The 26,287-nt window shown below is 40.9% G+C and overlaps 1 protein-coding gene across 1 annotated transcript in view; it reads right to left on the bottom strand.

The window, feature by feature from the left end:
• Positions 1–22,753, bottom strand: part of nalf1b (NALCN channel auxiliary factor 1b) — a 61,885-nt gene extending 39,132 nt beyond the window's left edge. Inside the window, exon 1 of the mRNA XM_028393877.1 lies at positions 21,480–22,753. Within this exon, the coding sequence (XP_028249678.1) occupies positions 21,480–22,211 (732 nt within the window). The 5' untranslated portion in view covers positions 22,212–22,753. The remainder of the gene's footprint in view (positions 1–21,479) is intronic.
• Positions 22,754–26,287: the final 3,534 nt, after the last annotated feature.

Below are 26,287 nucleotides of genomic sequence, written 5' to 3'. Positions count from 1 at the left end.
TAACTGAATAGAACTCCCCCATAGCAAAGAAAAAGGAAAAAAAGACAGGGTTAGCTTTTAGCATGCTAATATTTACAGTTTAATTGCCTTTCATCTGCTGGTGAAATAATTACGCACCAATCCATGCATTATATATATGTTTTTTTTAGCTTCAGTTTGTGCTAATAGACACATTAATTAAAACACTAGAGGTGAGTGCATATCTCTGTGCAAAAAGGGCACGTGTAAAGACTCAAGACAACAACAGAGGCGCTCGCAAACATCTGCCATCTTCCAAGTAAAATTAATTAGCAGTGGTCATGGTTCTTGGGCTGAATCAATCACTTCAAACTGTGTCTGAAAGCACCAACATACAGTGTTTCCTCTCCTTAACCTCAGATGATTCATTCTCTTTGACATTCTCCTCTCCGTCTTTATCCTCAGAAAAACCTGCAGATTCTTTTACTTCGCTCCTCATCTTCTCTGCATCTTGGCCTTATGATGTTAAAAAAAAATAAAACTGGTCAGGCCAGGGAACAACACAATACACAGACCTCCTACCTTTCAGGACACTGAGTTAATATTAGGTGACAAAGCTCCTGCTGAATATTTCAGTGATGGCGCCGTGCTACAGGGAGGGATAATACTGGAAATGAGAAAGCTGTAAGGGAGAAAAGGACCATATGTTGCGGTGTAGTGCCGCAACGTGCTGCTTCTGAATAAACACCAGGTTATTATTGAGGAAAACAGAGGATACACTACTGTTTGTGTTTTTATACTGAATGAATCTCGGATGGAATCTGTGCTAGTTGTTGTTGTTAGCTGTGGATTCAAATTTCATCACACTGATATCAGCCACATGCTAATTTAGAACATTTCATCATTATACTGCTTTGATTGTATGGATTTCATCGTGTAGCAGTCACAATTACTAATTTTATTACGGTATCTCCTACATCTGGCAGTAAGAGGTATTACACACCTCAATGCCCAACACTGACTAGCTTCCTAACACAGACTGATGTGACATGTTCCTCACTATAAAGTGCTGGAAAAAAGATGAATGACTCAGACCAGATAAAAAATATTGTGTCTGATTGGACAGGTTGGTATTTGTAAAATATTCAGAGTATGTTATTACAGAGAGCTAATAGCATTGCTGTATGTGGTGTGTGCCCTTGTCTCATTGTATATCTTCTCTTTCAAACACTGAGTTTCTTTTTTACAGTATAGGGAGAATCCTAAAACCTCTACCAGAGGCTACACTATATTCCTCGCAGCGTTGCTCTTCAGTTCAGTGTTGCATCACTGCTGCTGCAACAGCGTAAAAAATGTTGGTTCAAACTGATCAACTGATCATCACGTGTCCCATCACATGGTTAACCACAACGAGAGAGATGACCTTCACAGCACAGGGGGTGTATATGAAGGTATATTCCACTGAATAAGTGAGTCAGTGATCAAAAAAATTCCAAAAGGTTGAAAATATTTTAATTGGGACTGTTACTTAATCTTCAGCCAGAAGGTGCTTCATTATTGTGGTGACTGTTCAAGGTACTTAAGCCCAGTGAGAGATTATACAAAAAGACTGATAATAAATCCAAAGGGATTTAAGATTTGCATGAAATAGCTTAATAACAGGCAACCACCCATGTACTGAAAGTTGATCAGAGAACTTGTAAAAACCCTCTCTCTCTCTCTCTCTCTCTCTCTGCCCCCCCCCCCCCCTCTCTCTCTCTCTCTCTCTCTCTCCCACAACACCTGGATAGTACAAAATCTATCTTTCATCACCAGAGGTTGATAACATCAGGCTTCAGAGAGGCCATGCTGACACTAGACACAAATACACACAGGTGCACAGCTGACACCGGCTCTATCTCTTTCTCTTCTCCCTCTGTTAGGGTGCAAGGCAACACACACACACACACAAAGAGGCACTTACAGGGGCAAACCTCTGACAGCTAAGGGGAACCCTTACAACACCAGGTGTGATACACAACCACAGCTGTTCCAATATGATTTTCTCTGTATATGCTGAGGATCAGTTTAGCCTTTAATCTAATAATAATATTATTTTTATGTGTGTGTTTAAAGACTAGACAAACAGGCAAAGGTTTACATTGTCTTGATTGTATCAGCAGATGTGGTCAAACACCCTTTGGTCCTTTTGTATCTCCTACTTGAACATATCAGTGTATTCATGCAGCTGACTCTACAGAAACAGACACTACCATTTAATAGATTGCTCAGAGTATAATCTCTATAACAAATAATCTTGATTAGAATTATATTAAGATTTACGAACTCATAAAATGCTGTGTAACTGGGTTCCATGTGTAATACTCTGATACATATTTTTTTTCTTTCATGGGTGCCAGTGTTGAGAGGTTAAAAATTGCATAAACTATACTTTGAGATAAATAAGATATTAACATGTATAATTAATTGATTGTGTTTAAATTGTGTGAATTTAAAATACAATTCCATGCGTTCGGAATACTTTTAAGAAGTTAAAAAATTCATTTCTATTACGTGTGAGAGTTCATGACCCCTTTGGTAGATGGGCACTTCCGGGAAGAAGAAGAAGAAGAAGAAGAAGAAGAAGAAGAAGAAGAAGAAGAAGAAGAAGAAGAAGAAGAAACAACAACAACAACAACAACAAAAACCTGAGTGAAGAAGCTAAGAGACAATGGTGAAGAAGCTAAGAGATAATGGCGGAGAGCCGACAGCTGTGGACTGTGTGGCGTGTTTGTGAGACAGGGACTGTGAACAGTTGTCGGACTCTGTGCTGTGAATGTGTGCCTCGGATTCTCCCTCGCTCTCGAAGCGTTCGTGTTTACTAGACGAAGCTAGCGCGAGTTCGGCTACGCTAGCTAGCAGAAGCTGAGCAGTGCGCTCAAAAGATAAAGACAAAATACGACAGTTGACATTTAAGACAAAATTATCACCCGGGTAATTTTGATCTTTTTCTTTTTTTTTGCTTTTCTATAAAAGGGGGTTGGATGTTTTTTCTCTTGCATATGGTTAATACATGTTCTAAAATTGATAACCTGTGTTTGTGTGATTGAACTGTGTTTTTTTCTGTACTATTTGAGTGTTTGCAGGCCAAGATGTATTCCTGCTAGTCTCAACAATTATTATTGAGAGTAAAAATCATAGCTACCGTAGATATTTATTCACTATTTGAAATGTCTCTTTTTCATAAAACATGGTGTAGTGGGTACTTTAATACAAGAGCCGATTGTTAAAGGGTTAAAGCACAATGTACCACCTCAGGAGGAGAGGGAAACGTTTTATTAAGCTAGCTGTAATATAGCTGTACTATAATAAATATAACAAAGAAAAATCAAAGTAAAAAACATCACTTTCTAGTTTTTATAACAAATTTCATCCACAATTAATTTGTTACTGCTGAGAAATGGCCATGGGAGGGTGTTGGGACAGTGAACTGCAGCAGGAGAATCGCAGTCAGTCATCCACAAAGGCTGCAATGAAAACAGCCCATGAGGTGTGATAAATAAAAAACAACCTGCACACATCCCCATCAGTCTTCTCGCAGTACTTAATAGAAGAAGATAAAGTCAGTGTGCTGACCAGGGCGGAGCCGGGAACATACATTTAAGATGGCTAATGACAAGCTATAAGATTTTAATTAGACTGGATGAACTAGTATGCATTTTTCATTATGTCAAAAAATAGCCCACCATCAAAGACAATCCTGCAAAGAGAAGAGAAGAAGACAAGAACTTATATTTACTTTCATTATGGTAGAAATTAGACTAAACATAATAGTGTGCACTAGACTTAGAGTTTTGAGCAGTAAACTGTGTGTTAAAACTCTGCAGTTGTAGCAGCCACTGTGTCATTTTATAATGCTAATAAATCTCTGCATTGTCTGCCTAATGGTGTTTTATTCTGTGTTAATTCTATAAAAGGTAGCAGCCTGCTTCATTTATATAGTCTAATATAAAGTCTATGGACACGTGCTTCGATTTAATGTTGGTCATTTTACCGTCACTGAGGCTATAGTGAGGCAGTTGTAAGACATCTGAGACTGTGACAGGAGTTTATAACATTGATAGAGAAAGAAATTTGGCTTTTAATGGTGGATGTTTTTTTCCTCAGGATTTACTGCAGCAAAAGCCTTGATTTGTTTGTCCTAAATAAATTCTTAACTTAATTTCATTTGAACTCATAACAAAGACTTAGGTTAGCCATGATGCCTTTTTATTTATAATGTTTCCACTCCTGCCATCCTGTCTTGTTCACACTGGACAGTTTTTTTTAGATTCCAGAAAAAAAACTGGCGGGCACTGAAGAAAAGAGTGCCTCTTTATGTGTAGCCCTTTCAGATTTTCCCCCTAGGGAAGCATAGATGGAGCCTGACACTGGTGACAAAGGCAAAGTAACTGCAGTTACAGCAAAAACACATTACCAGCTGTGCTGTAGTTGAATACTTTTCAGCTAGAGCAATCACTGGTTGATTCCCAGAGTGTTTGATGGACAGTTAATTAGAAACTCAGAGTCATTTATTCTTTTTCCTGAACTTACACAAAAAGCTGCATTTATATATCATTTAGATACATTATCAAAGCAGTGAGAATGATTTGACAGCAGATAAACTAAAAATTGATGCATACAATCAATAAACAGTCACAGAGATTTATGAGTTTATAACGAGAGAGAGATCAAAGCTTCTAACATAAGCATGATGTAAGTGTTGTATTATCGACTAATTTTGGCGTGGATGCATTGATCATTTTTCAGAGTTATTACTTCTCACATGTAACACTCATTTTAATTCACAGAGCTGGATTTTTAAACAAAATAAAGCATCTAGTTACAGATTGGACTGTGGCAGCATGTCAGAGATGAGATGTGCTGAGCAGCATGGATTAGCCTGCAGCCAGAGTTTGGTGCTTTCCTGTCCCAGGCACTGTGGGTGGACATGGCACGGGATTTCATGAGAATTTGGAATGATGTCAGAAGTTTAATGCAATCACTTTGTCCCTGTACTCATCCAATCATTCATTTATGGATAACAAAGGATCTCCTCACGTAGCCATGTTTTCTGGGCACATTTGCAGTGGAAGCACAACTTTTGGGGGTCCTGGGTTCAATCTTCTTGAGACGTCTTCTTCATTATGCTAAATCCCATCATGTTTGTGTCTCCACCTCTCTCTCTCTCTTGTGATAAGATTCAAACTCCAGTGAGTGACCATCAGTCCTATGCTCTCTATATGCATATTTTAAAACTAATAAAGTAGTGGGGGGGAAGAGGAACAAAATGCTTTATTCATTGGAAGAACAAATCTGTTAAAGGAGCAGAAAGATCATTTACATTTTTTCCTTCATTTTCTACATTAAATATTGACGAAAGTGATATCAAACATACGGAAAGTGAATGTTCAACCAAATGCCCTTGTATTGCAGGATTAAGTGTTCCATCTTGAATGCATTAACCTTTATTAATTAAGCAAAAACTTTTCAGTGGTCCATTTATAGACCCACTCTGACTAGATAAGCTTAAAAATGGCTGGTTAAAAATTTAAACCCCCAGCACAGAGGAAAGCACACATTTAATGAACTCTGTGTAGTTTATGTAAAACATCTTCGATTGGTATGGTAATAACATCCTCTGTTTTTCCAAGGAAGCCATCTTTTACAGTATGCCCTGCATGTTTTCTAATTCATAGTCATATAGATGCTGTGCATTCCTAGCTTAAGTGGCATTGTGTAGTAAAGCTGCTGCTAAAAAATGATCAATAAATAATAAATATTAGTGTACGTACAGGAAACTATGTTTGTACTATGATGTAAAAGTGAGTGTCTGTGCACATGACTTGAGTGTAATACACTGCTGTACAACAGGAGCACCACTCAGCAAGTGAGAACAGTAATAAAAGCCTGTGGCTGTCATCAACTTAACTCTGCATGACTAAGTGAACCTGCTGGCTGCCTCATTTACCTCTACAAACAAGAGAACAATATTACTTTATATCATTAGGCTTGATGTACGTAACAGCTATGACTGCATACAGTGTTTTTTCCTAACATTATATTCATTAATTTTCTTCTAATTGACAGCTAGCAAAGCTCCTGCATTACATTCTAACATACATCATTTAAAACAAACTCTGGACTTTGCAGCAGAGCTGGCATTGCAGCTAGGATGCTGCATAATGTAAATCAGAGACCCCATTTTCTCCAGAAAATAGAACTACTTCAGCAGCCAAGTCCCACTGCAGGTGCCGAATGTTCACTCCCGGAGCTTCAGTGTTTGTCTCTCGCCCCTGACCCTTAGAAATGTATTCCCTCTGTCTCCGTCTCTCTCCCTCTGTGTTGTTCTTGCTGCAGAAAAACTGCAGATCTACGTCACCAAGGACACAGGAGACAAGTCGAACGGATCGGCTAACGTTCATGCAGAGAATAAGCATTTGTGATGCAGGGAAAACTACCACAAAATCCAGTCTGTTCCAATAGTAAGGCTGCGGCCAACAACAGACATAACCTGACAGGATGTAAGTGAGCTAACATTAGACCAGCTGTGAATCAATGTGGTGCTTGTCCAGCACCAAAACTCTGCTGACTCTGTGTTTAAAAAAATCTAATTAGTTTTATGTTAGCATTGTCCTCAAAAATCAATCGTAACATACCTATGTTAGCATTTTGTGAGCATGCTAGGTGCTAGCTGCTAATCAGCAAGGACATGTGAAATCAGACATCAACGACCTGACTCACATCCTCCCTCTGACCCACTTCTCTCTCACTCTCTCTGGTTCATTTTATTTAATGTGCTTGCTGCCACAAACGACTAAGACTAACTTGGTGCAGAGTACTGAAAGGAATAGTATTGGCGCAGCATTCAGAGGTGGGTCTAAGGATAGTGTATAGAAACAGGATGCTGAGACACAACATGGAACTGAGGACCCAGAAGAAAAATATACAAATTTGCAATAGCAATGGCAGAACTTGCCATGAACACTAATTCTTTTATTATGGTTTCCACTCAGTAAAACATCTACACCACATCTTTCACTCAATTCCAACCCATTTCCTGTTACCATAGCAACCTATCTCTTCCACCTTCCCAACTATTCCTTCTTTCCACCTCTTTTTTATCATCCATCCAGCCTTATGTCTATAAAGATATTTAATGAAAATGCAACGCAGCGATACATTTTATCTTACATGGTATGTCGACATTACTTTATTATTCCCCAACTTTTTAATAGTGTGTTCTATTAAAAGAAACACTGTTTTATCTAATTCTGTCTGCATGAGTAATGAAATCAACAGCACGTTAATGATGACTAAGAAAAGAAAATGAAGAGAATGGGCACAATAAATCATTGAAACTGTTAAGCTTTTACATTCTCTGTCTATCTCTTCTCCAACACACACACACACGCGTGGTGGGTAGACTTTGCTGCAGTGGATGTGTGGTTGGTGTCTTCACAGTGACATTGGTGCTGAGTTACAGTGCTAATGAGAACTTTAATGTCACCCACACACAGAATCCTAGCAGACAGATTAGAGCTGTGATTACACTGAGCTGCAAGAACACACAGGAACACAATTGTACACTCACACACAGACACACACACACACATGCCCTAACCATCACAGTCGTGCAAACAAACATAAATGGGGTTGAAGACTGGTTATACTGTAGCATCTTGTGTTCCACCTGTGATCTTCTTTCTACTGTCTGCTTTGTACTGTGTGTCTGTTGCAGCTAACGTACAAACAGAGACAGATATCCAGACAGGAAGCAAAAGAGAATTTGGATTGTACCAGTCAAACTTTTGCTCCTGCACAAATGCATTTTAATTTAAAGGCGGTGGCAGGTTTTTACTGTGTGACCAATTAGCCCCAAATACCTCATTAAACTGATGCTTACTTTATGACGATACCGTTTATCACAACCACAAACTGTGAAACAGAAACAATCGGTGGCTTTCACATTTTATTCTTAATAAAAACAATGTATCGAACTCTTTGCACAAAAGAAATCAAACAATTCTGCGCTCCTCAACTTATCAGGTAAGCTAGGGCTGACTCACTTGAGACCAGCAGTCAAGTAACAAAAATGGAGCAACCTATTAGCTAATGCCCAAAGTTGTTAAAATTGCAAATGGTTAAATGGCATTTTTCTTTTTTTTTTTTCAAGATTGGAATCAGCTGTGACTACAGAAAAAAAAAATTTTCTTCTTCCATCTATGTGTGTACTGCACATAAAGACAAATCTGACTTCTTCCAGGCATGGTGGTGGCATTAGTGTAAGGTTGATGTGAAAAACTAACCCACAGTGACTAAAAATGTGCAGAGAAAGAGTCGTAACGGTTAGTTAACAAATATGGATTCTTAATGGGGTTAACAAAGCTCAACAAACAAAACAGCTCAGAAAATAAGGACTGATGTTGCATCTTGTTAACAGCAAAACCATAGCGTCTTTTGAAAGAGCTACATTGTTTGCGTGTCAGTTTTGGTCTCGGGGAAAGAAAACAGAGCTGTACACAGGTGAAATGTGTTGGTAAAGAGATGCAGAAGCATGTAATTATGTGGAGGGAAGCCCCGCTGCTGACAGGTCTGTCACAACAGTCGTTATTATACAGCTCTATCTGTGTGTGTGTTGGACAAGAATGTGATGATGTCTGTATTGTCAGGAGGCGAACTTTGCTTGGAAAGGTCTTGAAGAAACAAAAGCAGCATACAGGGAGAGGGAGATGCTAGTATGGTGGTTTGGGGAGGAGATGACAGAGAGGCTCTGTCAGTAATAGTCCTACTGTCCTCTGTACATGATGTGATCCTCATCATCCCCTCTTAATTAATCACCATCATTCTCTAGGCCAGAGTTGTGCTACCAACTTCCGTGTGCTTTGACTGAAAGCATCATTGTAATAAGAGGAGGAGGAGGGGGGGGGGGTGTAAGGTCAATTCCCACCACCAGTCCTCCCACCCATTTGTCCACTTCTACATGTGTGTTTCTGCACAAGATGCTTCAAATCACCGTCTGTATTATCCTGTTGACAGTCTCAGACCCACCCCCTCTCCTCCCCTCTTTTTGTCTTTTCTTTCATGCCTTCCTTTTTCGCTCCCACCTAAAAACCTCAGCCCTGCTTTCAAATGGGAAATCAATAAGTACGTTTGTGAACTCATTCCTCCTCCTCCTCCTCCTCCTTCCTCTCTCACTTTTTTCACTTACTCACAGATGCAGCCACACCACACACACACACACATGCAGTCACATATAAAATGTTTTCCCATTCCATCACTGCTATTATTGCAATACTGTACACATACTGAAGGTACTAATGTGTTAATTCACTCGAAAATATATCTAAATTACATATATAATGCTATCTCAAAGTTAACTATGTATATATTGTGAATTTATTTCTCAGAGTATTTCATACTAACAATCTTTATATTCATAGGAGAGACCTGATGTTTCTGCAGTGAAGTGGACATACGTGCATATTTGATATATATACCGTTAGACAGTGCATATTGGATATCTGCAAAGGTTACTTTGCATCACCATATACCAGCTAGTGCTAGCATGTACCATCACGCAATACCACTTGCTACCACACAACGGGATAGTGAGTCAGTGTTGTGTTCTGTCTGGATACAGCCTAACAAGAGGAAAAAGCAGTAGCACAGTCCGTAATTCTAACCTCCTGCCAATCACGTTAATGGACATGTCTTCAATGGATAGGACAGTTAATGTAACAATGTCTAAATGAATGTAAAACAGATACATATATTATCATCATCTCCTATTCATGTGTGGAATTATCTGTGTAAAAATTGTCCTTCTTTCACATTTCCCCTTTTCTGTTGAACCCACTAACTGCACTGATATTCAAACCTTTTCAATGGTGGTTAGTTTGTGTTTTTAGCGACCTTAGAGGAATTTCTTTCTGCTGTTCAAGTGATTTTTATGATCTCCGAAGAGCATGACCTTCCAACAGCAGAAGTTTCCACAGTAGTGCTAAAAAAGGGGGGGGGTGTGAAGGGGTACCACTAAATCCTGCTATAAAGAGAAAGGATGGGAGACAGCTTTTATCCAGCTAAGAGCCTGCACAGGAGGATTAGGACTACAGAGAGTGAGATGGGGAGAGACTGAGGAGGTGACAAGGTGGGTAACCACAACAACCAAAATGGGAAGGGAGAAATGGAATAAATGCAAAGAGGAAATGGGTTAGCTGGGGGATGACAGCGAAGAGAAAATGTCAATACAGAGGTCAGGCTCTATAGGATTACAGAAGGAAAGACAGTATCTTCAAAAACAGCTTAATTTTAAGTAAGCCCCATCCCTACTCAGCAACTGCACACTCGGCTGCAGTGGTCTGTCAGATTCAGGACACAGGGTGGTGCTTTTAAGTATATGGGACATTCATTATGACACATAAATGTGTATGTTATCATTTTATTTATAATTTACTTAATAACAATAAGGCAGAGCAAACAGCATAAACATAGCTTTAGTTTGGATGCTGAGGCACGAGTCACAACTGTGTGTCTATTTACAGTTGCTGTGTAAAGAGGAGGTGCAGAGGTAGATTAAAGATAATGATAGTTATTTCCAAAGCTGAAATGATCTCCCAGGTGATTTTTTTGTTGTGCTTTTTTGGCTTTTGTGTAACCACAGTGAATCAAGTGTAGTTATCTCTGAAATCATCCAGCCATCTGTAACACTTAAAGTCAATTTAAAATGTACTGTTACCACACATTTCAGTAATCTAAACGGGAGTAAGTGTGTAAAAAATATACATAACTTCCTGTTTTTGTGCATTTTAATACTTCTGCGTCTGTGTACCGAACAAACACTGAGGTACAGCAGAGAGTCAAAATGTTGTGGGAGCAAAAGGAAAGGAGTGTTCCAGTTCCTCTGTGCTCCTGAAAAGTCGATGATAGATAAATAATTTAAAGAGCATCAGTGAAGGCCTGTTCAGTGCCACTGGAAAAAGAAAAGCTGCAACAAAACGACAAATTGGGACAAGATCCGACCTTTATTCAAGCCAAACAGGTAGTTTGCAAATAGAAAAAATATGGGGAGTAATATAACAAAATAAAGAATAAGGTTGGAGTAAAAAAAGTGAAGAGTGCTGTGGTTGACAAACAGCATACAGGCTGAAGACAAATGAAAAAAAGTCTTTTAGACATAAAGAAAAAGTTCCACAAGTGAAAAACCTCACCACCCCCTCCGCCATCCGTCCACTTCACACACACTTTCACACACACACACCAGGTGAAAAACCATTACGAAGAGGTGCTGATAAGACCCCCATCATCAGGTCAAGCTCCCCTCTATTCCTCTTCTGTCTTGCTTTGTTCCTTTTCCATGTTCTATCTGTACCCATCACTAACCCCCCGTCTCTCTCTCTCTCCTCCTTGCTCCATCCACAATCAAATTACTCTGTCAGAGGTGTGGGGGGGGGGGGGGGGGCGTGCAGTTTGCTTTAGCTTCCGGCCAATCACAAAATCCAAAATCTGACCACCAAACCTATTCCTGACATACTTGCATGCAGGCCTGCATCGCGCATCAGAAACTGCTCCTCAGCGGTGAGGTGGTTGCTAGGTGCCACTGGAGTAATGATGTGAATAATCAGCCTCTTTGGCTTCATAATGAAGGCTGTGAGGAGGACAACACATACTCATTTGCATTGGGTTTAAATGGAGGCATTTAGTGTAAAATACAGTCTAAACGCTGTTTTGGAGGTTTTTCCACCGCACTTGGAAATTTCTTTTTAAGAAATTACACACAAACCTCTAACTGGAAAAAAAGCAAATGCTAAACCTTCCATCGTGGGAAAGGTAATTACATGACAAGGATAAAAAATATCCATCAGGACTGAAAACAGATCAAAGCACAGTCACTTTTTTTTCAGCCTTAGTTTCCAGAGAAGTCGAACAGCTGCATCAGCAGCCCCGCAGAGCTTTTATGTCTAAATGGCCTCACTGGTCAAATATCATAACGTCACAGCTAGAGCTTTTGATTGATTAGTTTATTGACAGGAAGTTCACTGGCTACTGTTTAGCTGATAGTTCGTGTTTCTTAAGAAAACCTAATGTGTGAGTAGATTTGATGCTTATATATCATGTTCCTCTTAGCTACTGTTAGCATTCCAGTTAATAGACTCATAGATTTAATGAGACACGATAGAAGTGCAGTGTATGCTTTGACTTTGTTGGTATGCAGTTCAGCCATTTTTGGATTGGATTTTCTCAGAGTGAAAGTGGATTAATAGATTTAATTTGATCTTGTTTCCACATTTCTTTGCTTAACCACAGTTTAGGTGAGCTAACATTGATAGAAATGGTGCCAAAATAGAACTGAAGGTCTTAGTTAGTGCCAAGCATTTTGTTGGGATTTCTTGGTTTGGTTGTGCAATTTTCCCCTCACGTTGTCAGAGCAAATCTCTCCTCAGGTAACAAAATCCACCTAGATGTTGACTAATTAAAAAAATACTCTGCAAAAACGCAGTTTGGTCCCACAGCTGTTCTGGCAAAGTCAGCTGATGGTCAAGAGAATGGCATCATTCTAGATATTAGAAACCAAACAAAGAGAATCAATCTAAAACCCACTTTCCAGTGACCACAGAATCAAACACAACACACTGCACTGTAGTGTTCCATGTGCTACCGTGCACTCATGCATACACATATGCACACTCATTCATTGAGAGAAACACTAGGCTGATTAAAATGGAGAGGATTACAGGACCAGGTGCTCCAATCAATTGTTTGTATAAAACCCAGACAAAATACAGTATGTCGAGGGATGTCTGGCCTGTGTGATGGAAGCCCATCATGCTGCACACATCACTGGGTATTTTACTCTAATCCAACCATGCATTTGTCATACTCCTCCTTCCGCTCCATTGTCTAGCAGCCTCCCTCTGTGTTCTGTGTGTGCATGTACAGTACAGTATGGGTTTGTGGACATGAGGCTGTACATGTGTCTGTCTTCTCTCCCTGCTCTGCAATGCTCTCTCTGAATCAGGACATGCTGTGAGGGACTGATGATGATGATGACTCAGTAATGTGAGAATGTCACCAGAGTCTGGGAACTGTGACTGCTTTTCTGTCCGTAGCTTTTCTCGGCACACTTCACTATTGCTGCCTTAAGTTTCTCTTGGTTCTTCCCTTCTCTGCCACCCCACTACAAGAGGCTTATTTCATACACAGTGTTTACACTTAAACACATCACCATTAACCAAAAGTCTGACTACTACTTCCCAGACTGCAGTAGATGCAAATCAAAAGCAGTAATGCAATAACATAAGATCAAGACAGACTCATTAGCAGAACACAAACACATACAGCACCGCAAATCACTTAAGCACCTGTGAATTGTTTCAGGTTCTACATACACACTTACACATGCTGGTTACTGGTTTACAGAGACAGCAAAGTAGTACTTTGGGTGAACTTTGGATTGCAAGCATATGGTTATTTCCTGGAGATAGTAAAAATATAAACTAGCAATATCATTGAGTGTATGCACTGATCTGCAGTCAGATAAATGCCACAGCAGCACAGTATGCCTTTCCTATGACCCCTATGTGTTGAAATTGCTGTTCTGCTTTCTTTCTATTGCTTTTATTATGGCAGGGATATGCATCCACTCTTCCATTAGCTATGCCTGCTTCTGCGGAGGGTGACAGGGCGCAGGAGCCTATCCTAGTAAACACTGAATGAAAGGCAGAGTAAACACCCTAAACAGTCCATCACAGGGTTAAAGCAGAGAGCCAACAATTCAGGCTCATCTTCATGCCTCGGCCGACCCGTAGCTTCAACCCTAGCAGAGTAGGTACATGTATTTACAGGAATGATGACATCAGGCAGGTGGTATTTTCTGAACATCCATAAAAGCTGAAAATCTCCATCCATTACCTTACAATGTGTTAGCCTTCAAAATGTGGACTTGTTTCTCACAGCCTAATGGAAATGCTGCCTCAGAAGTTATGTGTACAAAGTAGTCGGGTATTTGTGCAAGCAAGCAGGATGCGGTTTGATTTGATCACAGCTGTAAGCTTGTTTAAGATGAGTCCCTGCTCATCTAGAGAGAGTAAGAGAGCTGCTGACTGCAGCCGGGGGAGGTGAGGAAAAGGTGCAGTAAGCTTGGACAGTGTTCAGCAGAATATATAAGGAGCCACATACACATTTGTCAGAATCAGCCTGAATAAAATGGTAATTACAGTGTTTCAGTCTTCTAACCAGCTCCGACACAACCACTAATAAATCAACATTGGCACAATCATGTTTTTGTTTATTCTTTGACCCTCCTTCATATTTACATGTAAATGAAATGTAATGTGCTGTTCCATTCTATTTCTCCGCCGACATGTACAATATCATTGAAGTTCAATGATGCAGCTCTAAATATAATGTCCAAATAGCATGCAGTTCCACTCCACACTTTATAAATAACTTCCACAGAGCTGCTTCAATGAACTCTGATTAAATGGGTTCCACTTTTATCAATGACTCATTCCATTCAAAAGCAAATTTCTCTTCCTTTCAAATAAACAATACAGACTGCAGATCATTGTCAGGCTTATGCACAAGAACTGAATTAAACTATGCAACCCTGCTGCACTCAGAAAAATTAACTGTAATTATCTAAAGAATATATATATATAGATATATATGTTACATATAGGCGTTGTGTTGAATATGTCTGGATTGTCTTGCAATGAATTTAGCAGCTTGATGGCAGTTGGTACCATATGACAGTGAATTGCTAAGATGGCTGAAGCTCAACCATTAGGAAACACAGTTAATGGGTGAGCCAGCTCTTGTTTTTATCCTACAATGGACCTCCTGCCTCATTTCTGCTTCCCTAGATACCACTAAAGACTCCCACCCCTCCAGACAGGTCTGATTCCTGATTATAATGCTAGTTGGTTGTTGGATGACTCCGTCTCGGTAGCAGTGTCTGACAGTGTATGACAAAAACACTCTGATGTCTGTGTGCTGTAGCAATTAAATAAATTTAGGTTAAAAAACTAAACAGGCTTAGACAGAAACATATTTTTTCTACACATTAAGCACTCCATCATCTACCACTGCCTAAAAAAGTGAGATATCGCAATCAATATCTGCACTGAAGTTAAATGGCCACTGTTATTCCTGTGATGCTTATGACTTTATATGGGATGTTAGACATCTTCAAATAGTATTATCTCAGGCAAATAAATTCCTGATGTTTACTAATGTGATGCTTCCAGTGTTTAATACATTTTGGATGGATTTATAAAGCCACTTCCGCTCTCTCTCTCACCCCTTCTCTCCCTTCACTTTGTCACCGAAAATCAAACATAACACATCACCCACGCATCAACTCATTCAGCTAAGCATACCAGTGAGAGAGAAGAGAGAAGAGACCGATAGCTAAGTTTGCTTTTGTAGAAGTCCCAGTTTGTTTATATCATAGGTTTGACTGAACTGGATGCATTAAGAGAACTTATTGTAACTTTTATCATCATCATGAATGGGACTGGGCTTTGGTCCACATCTATTTTCTGAATACACACAACTCATAGCAGTCACACATTGATAAGCATACAGCCCTAATATTTTAACTTTTTTTTTTTAACAGACCCAAGCAGGACACATGCATCAGAGAAGCATGATGAGTGATGAAAAGAATTCTCACAGTGTGGTGGCTTGCAAAAAAAAAAAAAGAAAGTGGGAAAATATGTGGTAAGAAAGAAATAGAAATAGTTGAGAGCTGAGGCTCAAGGCAGTGAAGGAGGGAGCTGAACGGTCTTATTGTGCTGTGTAGACAGGGAATAGAGAATGACGAGGAGGCGTTTCCATGGGAGTGCTGCTGTGTTCTTCTCGAACAGACGCATTCCCTTATCTATTGCCTGGGGAGAAACAAACACTGGCAGCTCACACGAAGGGGTGTTTCCCCAGATCTATTTGAGCAGTGTAGAGAAGCAACAGAGCCCTAATTGAATTTGAGGAAGAGAGACAAAAGTGCAGGACATCCACAAGGGCCATGCCGTCTGTGTTGATAGCAGAACCATCTGTACATTTGCAGCATGTGTTCGGTTCATTTAATTTATATGAAAAGCTGTTCATTTCCACAAACGAAGGTTTTGCACAATGTGAATTTGTACTAAGAATGTGTTAACAGAAACATATGTTAGCTGTGGCTTATTACAGTGTTACTACCTATGAATATATAGGTCTCAACAACAGACACATGGTGATACATTATATAACTCTATCTTTAACTGTGGAGAGCTCCATGGCAATTGTTTGATTTTATTTGACATATTCTGAAGACTGCCATGAAATTTCACACCTACAGCCACGCTGTTTTATCGACTCTACTAATCCATCTACTTTGCACCTGGTGACATCAAGATGACACCTTGGTTCCCAGGAGAAAATCTCCACAAAACCTGAATAGTTTTGAGAAAAAAATAAAACCTCATTAAAACATGGCTCTATCAGATAAAATTACAGTAAAGATTTTATTTAAAAATAAAATAGGACAGTTTGGTAGCGATGTGGCCTCTTGTGGTCATGTAAACAAGTGCATATGAAATCTTTAAAAAATGGATAGATACAGGGTTAAGAAGTTTGTTACGCAGTGAGAAAGAGTCTGTTTTCAGACAAAACATGGTGTAATCTTAAACTAACAAACAGTGACTGAAAATACGGTCCGCTTGAAAAGCTTTACATCAGAAATAAGAATAGTGTTGTATAAAGACTGGAGGTTCAGGTTTAGCTCTACAATATAATATATAGGATTACTGGAATTCCACCTATGTGGATCCTAACTAGATGCTCTTGCAGGCACTCATTGTTGCTGGGTGATGACAATTAGCAGAGGTTGAATTCTGATTGGCTGAAAGGCTGGCACTGTGTTTACCATCAAGAAGCCAGAATAAACAGCTAAACTGGCTTCATATGAACACTAAGCTTGACACCACCTCAGAGAAGGTTTTTGTCAAGTCTACAGCACAAGCAAAGCAAAAGACCTAAAAGTAATCTGTATTTCTGGATGTTCCATATATTGAGCAATAGTGTCAGCAAACCACTCAGATAGATAGACACTTTATTGATCCCCAAGAAACACAGTACCATACAGGAATCCCTCACCCAATCAACAGGCTCAACTAGTGAATGGGTTGCCCTGAAATATGTTGCATGTGTTATTGCTCCATTCAGAATAAACGGTAATCATTATGATGGTGATCAAGCTTTCCTGTGTGCCTTCTATTTACCCACAATATCAACAGCATTCCGTGCTACACATAAACTAAATTGAATGGTCTTGTAGAAATAGAATGTGATAAAATGGTAATTAAATAAGCATAGGACGAGAGAGGCAGAGTAGAGGAGTATGCAGAGGGATCTGTGTGGACAGCCATGTAATTGAAGTGAAGGAAAGGACGTTAACCTTGATCAGTATCTATCACTCCAGCAGAAAAAGCGAGCTCAACGCTTACACAATTCCAGAAAGGCAGAGTGAAAGTGCAACCAAGCAAAGCCCCTGATGGGAAGACAAGTCTACTAGGACAAGGGACAAAGGGGAGGAGGTGATGCAGAGACAGATACTGGACATGTGCATGTGTGATGCTGATTCCCTGAGCTCTAACACAGATGGGACGAAGACAAAACAGGGAGAGGATGTGAAAGTAAGAGAGACAGTGACAGATAGAGGGAGAAGGGAGATCAACATGTTGAGACGGAGCCCTGGAGACGCAGTCACCAGAGAAGCAGAGAATTATGGGAGTGCAAATTAAATTACACCGGAAGGGACAGTCAGGTCTGGACCTGCAGGAAACACTGCGCATGGGGCTCTTTATGCAAGTGTGTGTGTGTGTGTGTGATAACATGACGTGATTATGTCATGTGCATAGGTCTCTTAAAAAATTAGCCTTAATCTTGAGACAATCTGATTAAATATTACAAAGTGTGTGTGTGTGTGTGTGTGTGTGTGCGTGCATGCATGCGCGAGTGTGTGTGTGTTTGTGTGTGTGTGTGAGAAATAGGCACATTCAACAGAGATTTGAAGGTGTGAAAAACACAAGCAGGTGAGGACTGAGGTACAGATACAGCATATACCACTACATGCCACCTGGTTGAGCTTTTACTTTTGATAGACGTGCTCTCTAGCCAACCCTAGAAGAACATGCAGTTCAATGGACCTCGGGTATAGCTGTGAGGAAGCATTACACCGCCAAAGAAGGCACAATAACCAGCTGGAAGGGAAACACAATGGAACATACTCAGGGAGGAGAGCAAACCGACAAAGCAACACACAAGGCCGCAACAAGGATGCACAGAGCTTGCCGACCCGAAGCAGAGAAGGAAGAGGGTCGACGTCTGTCTGGACAAGCCACCCACTGGGAGGATAAGCACCCTATGCCGTGACACAGACAGAGGGCAGAGTGTACAGTGTGTGAGGAGCTCCATGCAGTGAAAGTAGTTTAATGTGTAGATGTGTGTGGTCTAGAGACACAAAGGTGACAAAGGAGGTGACAGCAGCCCTGAGGTCAACAAACCTGCAAGTGGACAGTAAAGCATGCACCTCTTGTCTTTTGGACAACTTGGCTCCAAAGACTATAAAGATGGACAAATATGAAAATATATGACATCACACCCAGCCAATCCAAAACATGTAATGAGCTGAGGCCTGTGGATGGTGCCATAATAGATGGCTAGCAACCAGAGAATAAACATTTAATACAACGTAAACACTGACAGGAGAAATTATCTATAAAGGCTTTCCTCTTGTAAAACTTTGTCAATGAAGACTGACTCAATTGTGGGTATTTGAGTATTTTCCACCCTTGAAGGTTGATATTTATTTTCATTTGTTTTATTTGAATAGCCATTCAAATCGAATTCTGCCATCATTCATCATACGTTGAAAAAGGTCAACCACATGAGACTGTTCAGGATTAGAGTACATTAATGACAAGAATCTGGCTAAGGATGCTATTTAACAAATGTGATGGGATGTTTACACACATTCAAGAGGAGCCTGAGAGTCACTCATATCCAGTACTGAAATTACGTTAAGGGCTATGCATTCCTCACGGATGATTCTGATGCCAAAATGATGTTTCTTTAATTTATATATTGGTCAAGTGTTTTCGTATTAATATGGAAAATATTGTTAAAACTAAAAAAAGGCCTGCAATAAAACTTCTACATACAGTACAATAAACTGGGTAATTACTGAGAAAACATTCACAATGAACCTATAACTGAACCCCAGATCAACAAAGGAGAGTCCAAACCAATCATGCATCAACCTTCTCTGACTTACACATAGACGACGTACATTCAGTGCTAGTTTTTACAATATTCAATCAAAGCATGTACAGTTTAGTTACTTTTAAAAGTTTGCAAAATGTTGTGTGTGTTTGGATGATCAGATCGGATGTTTTATGTGGATATTTTTGTGTTGCCTTCATGTTTTTGGTGAATTTCTTCTGGCAGACTAGTTACACATCATTCTCACAGACAGTAAATATAGAATCCAGATGAAAGCTGCTTCTGATCTGTTTAGAACTGGGCTAATTGTTGTGATAGTTTACAGCATTGTTGTCCCACATTAAATCTTTTGTTACATATCCTGTTATGTCCCTGACTTACGCCATAACTGTGATGACAACACACATCCAAACCCAATGTTATGTAACAATTTGGGTGCACTTAGTTTTTGAAAAGAAAGTCTTGATTAAATTTAGATGAAGACTTTACAAGAGTGGAGACGACTGCACTGACAGAACTAAGAGAGATAAGAGTGAACAGCAAAAATTGTTTCAAGCTGCTTAATGTCTTTTTATTGTCCAGCAGTGTGGTTCTTCAAGGAGCAGTGGCTTGTGACTCGTAATGCAGGCCTGGGGTGCTGCGGTTTCACAAAGGTCACACGAACACTGAAGCAGATTAGCAATTCAGATTGTAAAGGGGCTAAAAGGCTGCTGCAGCCCTGCCTGAGTCTTATTACATTAGCAAAGAGTAGCAGTGCAAATGCAAACTGCTGATTAAACAGCATAACAGACAGCCAGCCATAGGATTGCATAGGAAATAAATTCATGCACGTACATGCATGGACACACTCGCTGACAAATAGGCATAACAATAAGGTATGACTCACAATAAAAAAAAACACATACTACAGCACATGATACTATGATTCCATTGTTGCATATCCTCCCACTCACATGGACTATCACCACTCACAGTACCTTGACAATCTGACCTTCAATGACATCTATTTAACAAAAACGACTTTGGTTTGAGGATCATTATGGCAACAGTTTTGAGGGAAGATTTCCTGTAACCCAAGTGAAACTTTTGTAGTGACCAATGTGCATCAAAGTAGAAAAAATGTCACAGCATTAATGAAAAGTGAAAAATAACACTATAGCACATGCAGTCTAATGATGCATGTACTTTACCTTCACTAAGCACGGCTGAAATAATAAATCTCTGCTGTCCTTGTCAGGTCTTACTCCCACATTCTATCTCTCATGTCTTTAACCATATTCCATACTTTCCACACCACTGATTCTCAATCCTGCATACTTTATATCCTTCATGGATCAAAGTAGAAAGCACATCAGGTTCAGGTGTGAAAAATGTCCTGTGGTAAACTTAGTATAAAACTGCCAAACACCCCAGACAGCTGAACCAAAATAACCATTGACTGACAGGCCTTTTTTCAGGGGCCTCCTTTCAGCACCATGGACAGTGAACACTGCTGATAGATAGACAAGCGTCTGCAACAGTCCAGTGCACAACAAATGGAAAAGATTGGGTGTAATTTAACTGACACATCCCCAGCCTGTTTCTCTTCACAGGCTTTCGTTTTTCAACACAGCGGATGATGCATTGATGTTTAAGGAAACACAAGCGTTTGAGTCTGTGTGTACAGATGATACAGACCTCAAGTCTGTATAGCTCTCTGTTGACTTGCACAAAATCTAAGCCTGAGATATTTGCTCTAATTCTGTCGTGCTATTGGAACAACAAGCAAACTGGGGACAATGAAAAGCTAGGATTAGGTGCAGAAATCACTGGAGTGCTATTAATGATATTGAAATGTGCACCACTCTACAGGCTCGACCCCTTTCATAGAAACTGTAGCCTGGACCTTGCTCCAAATGTCAAACCTCACTTCTGCAGTCACAGTTTACAAAGCAGTCCTTAAAAAAGATGGAAAGCTAGAGAAACAAAGAAAGAGAGAGAGAGAGAGAGAGAGACAGACTGCAGGAGAATCTGTGGATCTGCTCCTCCATGCTGTTTTGCAGCTGTGAGATTGGTGCAGGTCAAATGATGCTGTGGAGACACTAGTAGCCTGCTGTTTGAATACGCAAAAAAAATAAATGCCAATGTATTGACAGATATGCCCAATGGTTGCTATGACAACCGCGAACCCACCTCCCCTCACGTGCACTTGCGCGCACGTGTGTGTGCGTGCGTGCGTGACCCGGCCTCGTTAGTCCTACCTTGCACTCCTCCATGCACGTCCTAACCGAGTATGCATCCGTCTCGTATTTCTGAACCAGCAGTTCAAACTCCCGGTAGTTCTCCTCTGCCTGCTGGTCAAGACGCTGATAAGCCTGGACACACTCACTGCATCCCAGCAGGTCCACCCCCATGGCCATATCCAGGGTGCAATTCAAATCGTCCGGACTTGTAAACCCGTAAAACAAATCCAAAAGTGAGTAGGAATTACAAAAAGAAAGGTACAAATCGCTCAGATTCACGTACGCCAACTGTGTCCCCTTTTCCCCTCCACCAGAGAGGCCCAGGCACACGGTCTCCGCGTCCGTGAAAGTAAAGCAGTCTTTGGACAGACTGTCAGGGTGACAGGTGTCCATTCGCCACAGAGGTTTGGTAGAATTCCCTAGAAAAATAACATCTTGCTCTCTGGCGAGACGGTGGGGGTCAGGTGATGATGGGATATGTTGTCGGTGGAGGGAGTTTGGGTACTCGCCCATGTCCGTAATTGCAAGCCCCTCGTCCGACCGCTTGTCACGGGTTCGTGTCAGTTTCGCCTCGGCGCAGAACCACAAGTGATCAGAGAGTAGGACGGTGATGAAGAGCAGAGAGGCCAGCGACAGTCGCCATCTCTGGGCCCGCTCCGACTCGGTAAATGGCTTCTCGTTCTCTCGGGGTGCAAACCAGTATTTTAAGCCTTCGTCATGCTGCCGACGCATCCAAGCACCCCTGGTCATATTTTAGGAAAGTGCTGCCCTGGCCGACTCCACCGCGGGGGCTGCTCTGCCACAATACACATTGACTTGTTGGGAGATGGACTCCGGTTGGTTCTCGTCTGTAACGGTGGGGTGCCGTGCCTCTGCCGGTCCAGGGCGCTCCACTATCGCGCCCGCAGCTATCGGTGCTATTCCGATCCAATTAACGTGCCCGCACAGATTAAGCTTCGCGCTGCCGCATCCCGGTTCTCCATGGCTCTCCGGGGGGAAACGGCGTCCTCTTTGACCGCATGCCCCCCTCTCCTTACCGTCCCTCCCCGGGTTTGTTCTCTTGTCAGGAGCGCAGGGAGACCAGCTGTTGCGAGCCTCTCGGTACTGATGCTGCGCGTCTGCCTCCGTTCGGTTTGCAGATTCACTTAAAGGAGAGCAACGAGCCCTTTTGATGCAGGCAGGCTGGTTTCTCTGTCCCGTACCTGGGCGGAAAGCCTAAAATCCTTTCTCCTGTTGGCCATTGTCATCTTGGACCGCGGTTAAGTTGCCGCCATGTTCGTCTTGAAACACTTTTTCGGAGAGCTGGGTCTGTTTGCGTCATCTCCATCGTTGCGATAGCTCCATCGTTGCGCAGTGGCGGAGCAGCTTATTACCTATATGTACACCACACACACACACACACACACACACACACACACACACACACACACACACACACACACCCGAATACACACACACACACTCAATCGCAAGCGCGGAGGGTGAGGGAGAGAGCACAGACACAGAAAGGTGGTTAATGTTGTTTTGGCTGTATCCACTCAGCTCATTGTGAGTTACAGTCGCCAAATAATGTCCTGGCAGGAAATAAACACACACTTGTGGCGACATCTTGCTTTTGGTGCAGGATAGACACGAGTCCATTCACAAGGACAATAGTGCAGTTAATGAAACTCACTGTTTCCATATATTCATTAAGACTCACGTTTAAACGCAGTGTTAGGTGTGCCATGTGTGTACAGTCTCCAAATGTTGCTCTGAGGAGACTGAGGCGAAATTAAGATGTAAGAAAAAAGCTTTGAAAACTATCCAGGCTCTGAATAAGTGGAAAGCAGCTGAACAAGCATAAGATTTGTGCGTGTAGGTTTAACAATATTATCTGTTTCCTGCAAGTGGGTCCCATCTTATCAGCTGTGTTGTGTTTGGTCAGAGGGTATGGCTCTGTATGCAATGTGTGTGACAGAGAAGGGAGACGAGGGAGGGCGGGCTGGAGAGTAGTTTGCTGTTAAGGGTGCTGAAAGTAAATTACAGTATTTATCCTCATCCTTAAAGCTACTAATCATTGTCAGTGTGCATGGCTTGGAGTGGTACCAAACAGACAAGAGAGTGTTGCTTAATGTTAATGGGCTGTATATTGGGGAGAGGACAAGAGATGATTACCTGATTAATTTGTGCCTAAAGCCGTGCAAGAGGCAGGTCTAATACCAATGTAATAATTTTTAGTGCAGCTGGTGTCCTTCTGCCAGAAAACAATGCAACATCATATCAAATATCGCAGGGATTTAATCCAAATTAAATATATCCCTGGAAAACGATGTGTCTTGGATTTCAGCACCACGGATAGCTCTCTGCTTTCTGTCCTCTGGTGGCTGCAGCTTCTCTCTGTAAAAACGTAAACAGAGCTTCTCTCTTGTTGTGTTGTCGACAGCACTACAGCTTCCAATAAGTGTACTTCGGAGTTATTTAAGCATCAAAAAGTTTATTATAATCTTTAATATAGGCCGCTTCTGTCGTGTTGACCTGAGTGGAGGGAACAGGGAGGACAGAATGGCTGATTTATTACCCCGGTAGTAAAGTTCAGTATGCAGGGGCAATAATTGTGTAGGAGCATTAACTGGCATTAAAGTCATGGCTGCTGATATAACAAACATCTGTTGTGTCATTGCTAGGGGTGCCTGGATGCTCATTCATCATTTGTCGTCTCACATAGGATGCTGCGATCATGCCTCATGGGGATAGATGTCCTACTTTGGCTGGGATTCTCTAGTCTGCCTTTAACTCTAGTTATTCAATTTCATGCTCTGTCTTTGACCCTGACTATGATGTATGTATGTGTGTGCACCTGTTTCCTCTTGGTACCCGGCCAGTTGTCTCATAGACACACCATTTCCCATATCTTTCCGTTTGAGCGGTTCTAGTCTAACTTGTCAGATCATGAGAAAAGAGCCATCAGCAACGTAGAGAATGTGTGCCTGAGCAAGAGCAGAGCGTTGTCAGTTTAGACCAGAATATTTTCCTACCTGTGTGTGTGTGGAGAGAGAAAAAAGTAGTGTGAATGTAAAAGGGCAGAGACAGAGAGAGAGAAGAAGAAGTGTAGATTACCGGCTTTTAAATCTGGAGCCATTACAGTAACATGACACCACTATCCATGCTAGGTAATGTGTGTGTGTGTGTGTGTGACACATAATATAGTATGTAAAGGTAATTTCAACAGAGTAGCCTCACCTGTCAATATTTTTAGTAATATAAAAGCACTCACTCAGTCTTTTACATCTATTTTTATATCACGTTATGCCCAAAGTGCAGAGGACGTCAGAGGAAGCCCAAAAAACTACTTTTACCTTTCTAATAAAAATAAGATTTAAAAGCATGTGGAAGTCAGATTCGATGTTTAAAGTTGTTCATAGACACAGGTAGGTACTGTCTTGTGCCAAACAAGTGGCAAAACTACAACACCCAGAATGCACTGAGCTTATTTCCTTCTTTGCTAGTTGCTGCTAAAATAAAACACACTAATCAAAGGCCAATAACTGTAGTGTGGTGGTTTACCGAGGCTAATATGAAATAAATATTGCATGATATATTTATTTAAAGAGCAGTTCTTGTGTCCACCGCATGACGCGTGGTTTCTGGTAAATGAATGAATGAATGAAGTTTCTCTGGTTACGAAAAATGGCACCAGAGATGTTGCTGAATGGTGTGCAGTGCATCATACATAGAGTTTTAACAGAGGGTGACACTGTTGGTCTCTAATATGTTCATAATTATATGCTTTTAAGTTTTTGTCAAGAACACCATCCTGAGAGAGAGGCAGAAGCTGAGAGGTGGATGCTGCTGATAATCAGAGTAGGAGCAGGAGGAGAATGGGAAGAGAGAGAAGAGACAGGTGACATCATCTAGCTGACATGGCCATTTGCCAAATTGTGTCAAATCGACAACCTTCACACCTCCTACACAGCGTGTCAGCATGGAAATGGACCTCTTTAAGTGATTCTGTCACTTTATCTCTTTCCATCCCTTGTTTGCTCTTTATGGCAGGCTCATAGATCCTCTCATTTTAAGTTTATTTTTTCCCTTCTCATTTCAGTAACCCATCACCATTCTGTTCATCTTTCCTTCTGATATTATCTCTCTCCTTCCTTCTCTCCCTTCTTTCAGTCAGTTAACCCAATATGACCCTTGTGATATGTCCCCCTCTGTTCTCGTTCACCATCAGCCTATTTTCTCTCTCTTTTTGGCCTTTCATCTGCCTGACGTCAGAGAGGATGAAAGAGACAAGCTCAGTGTATCTGATTGGTCAGACAAGACAACACCCTCTGCTCAGGCTTGATGTCCGGATGATGACAAATTAGAAAAGCAAGACCGATTTGTCTATCATCTCCTACATTAATTAACCAAATATGTGTATTGTTTGTACATAAAAATATTTAAATGAACTAGCCTACTTACTTTACTTTGGTAAATACAGTTTTGCTTAGTAATAAAATTCAGCCTCGTGATAAAAGAGATTGTAAGTAAATTATGTCTGAGGAGATGACGAGAGCGAGACACCCCACTGTACCTCTCAATAAAATGCATTATAAATGTCTGCCTTGCAAATTGTTATAGAAGCGCTGGGCTGTTATTGTACATAATAATGCTTTTGGATTTTATTGTTACATTTCTTATTAAGAAATGACTGACTGACTATTCTAAAAGGTAATCAAACATGAATAGTTAGCATCTTTCTAGTCAATAGTCTGGCCTGCACAACATCAGGAATATAAAAACAGAAAATTTGTGGCGTTTAATGTTTAGAAAATTCTCAAACCATACACCGATCAATAAAA

This window comes from Parambassis ranga, chromosome 21, assembly GCF_900634625.1.
Source record: "Parambassis ranga chromosome 21, fParRan2.1, whole genome shotgun sequence".
NCBI classification, from domain to species: Eukaryota; Metazoa; Chordata; class Actinopteri; family Ambassidae; genus Parambassis; species Parambassis ranga.
This window is presented reverse-complemented; position numbering and strand designations above follow the sequence as displayed.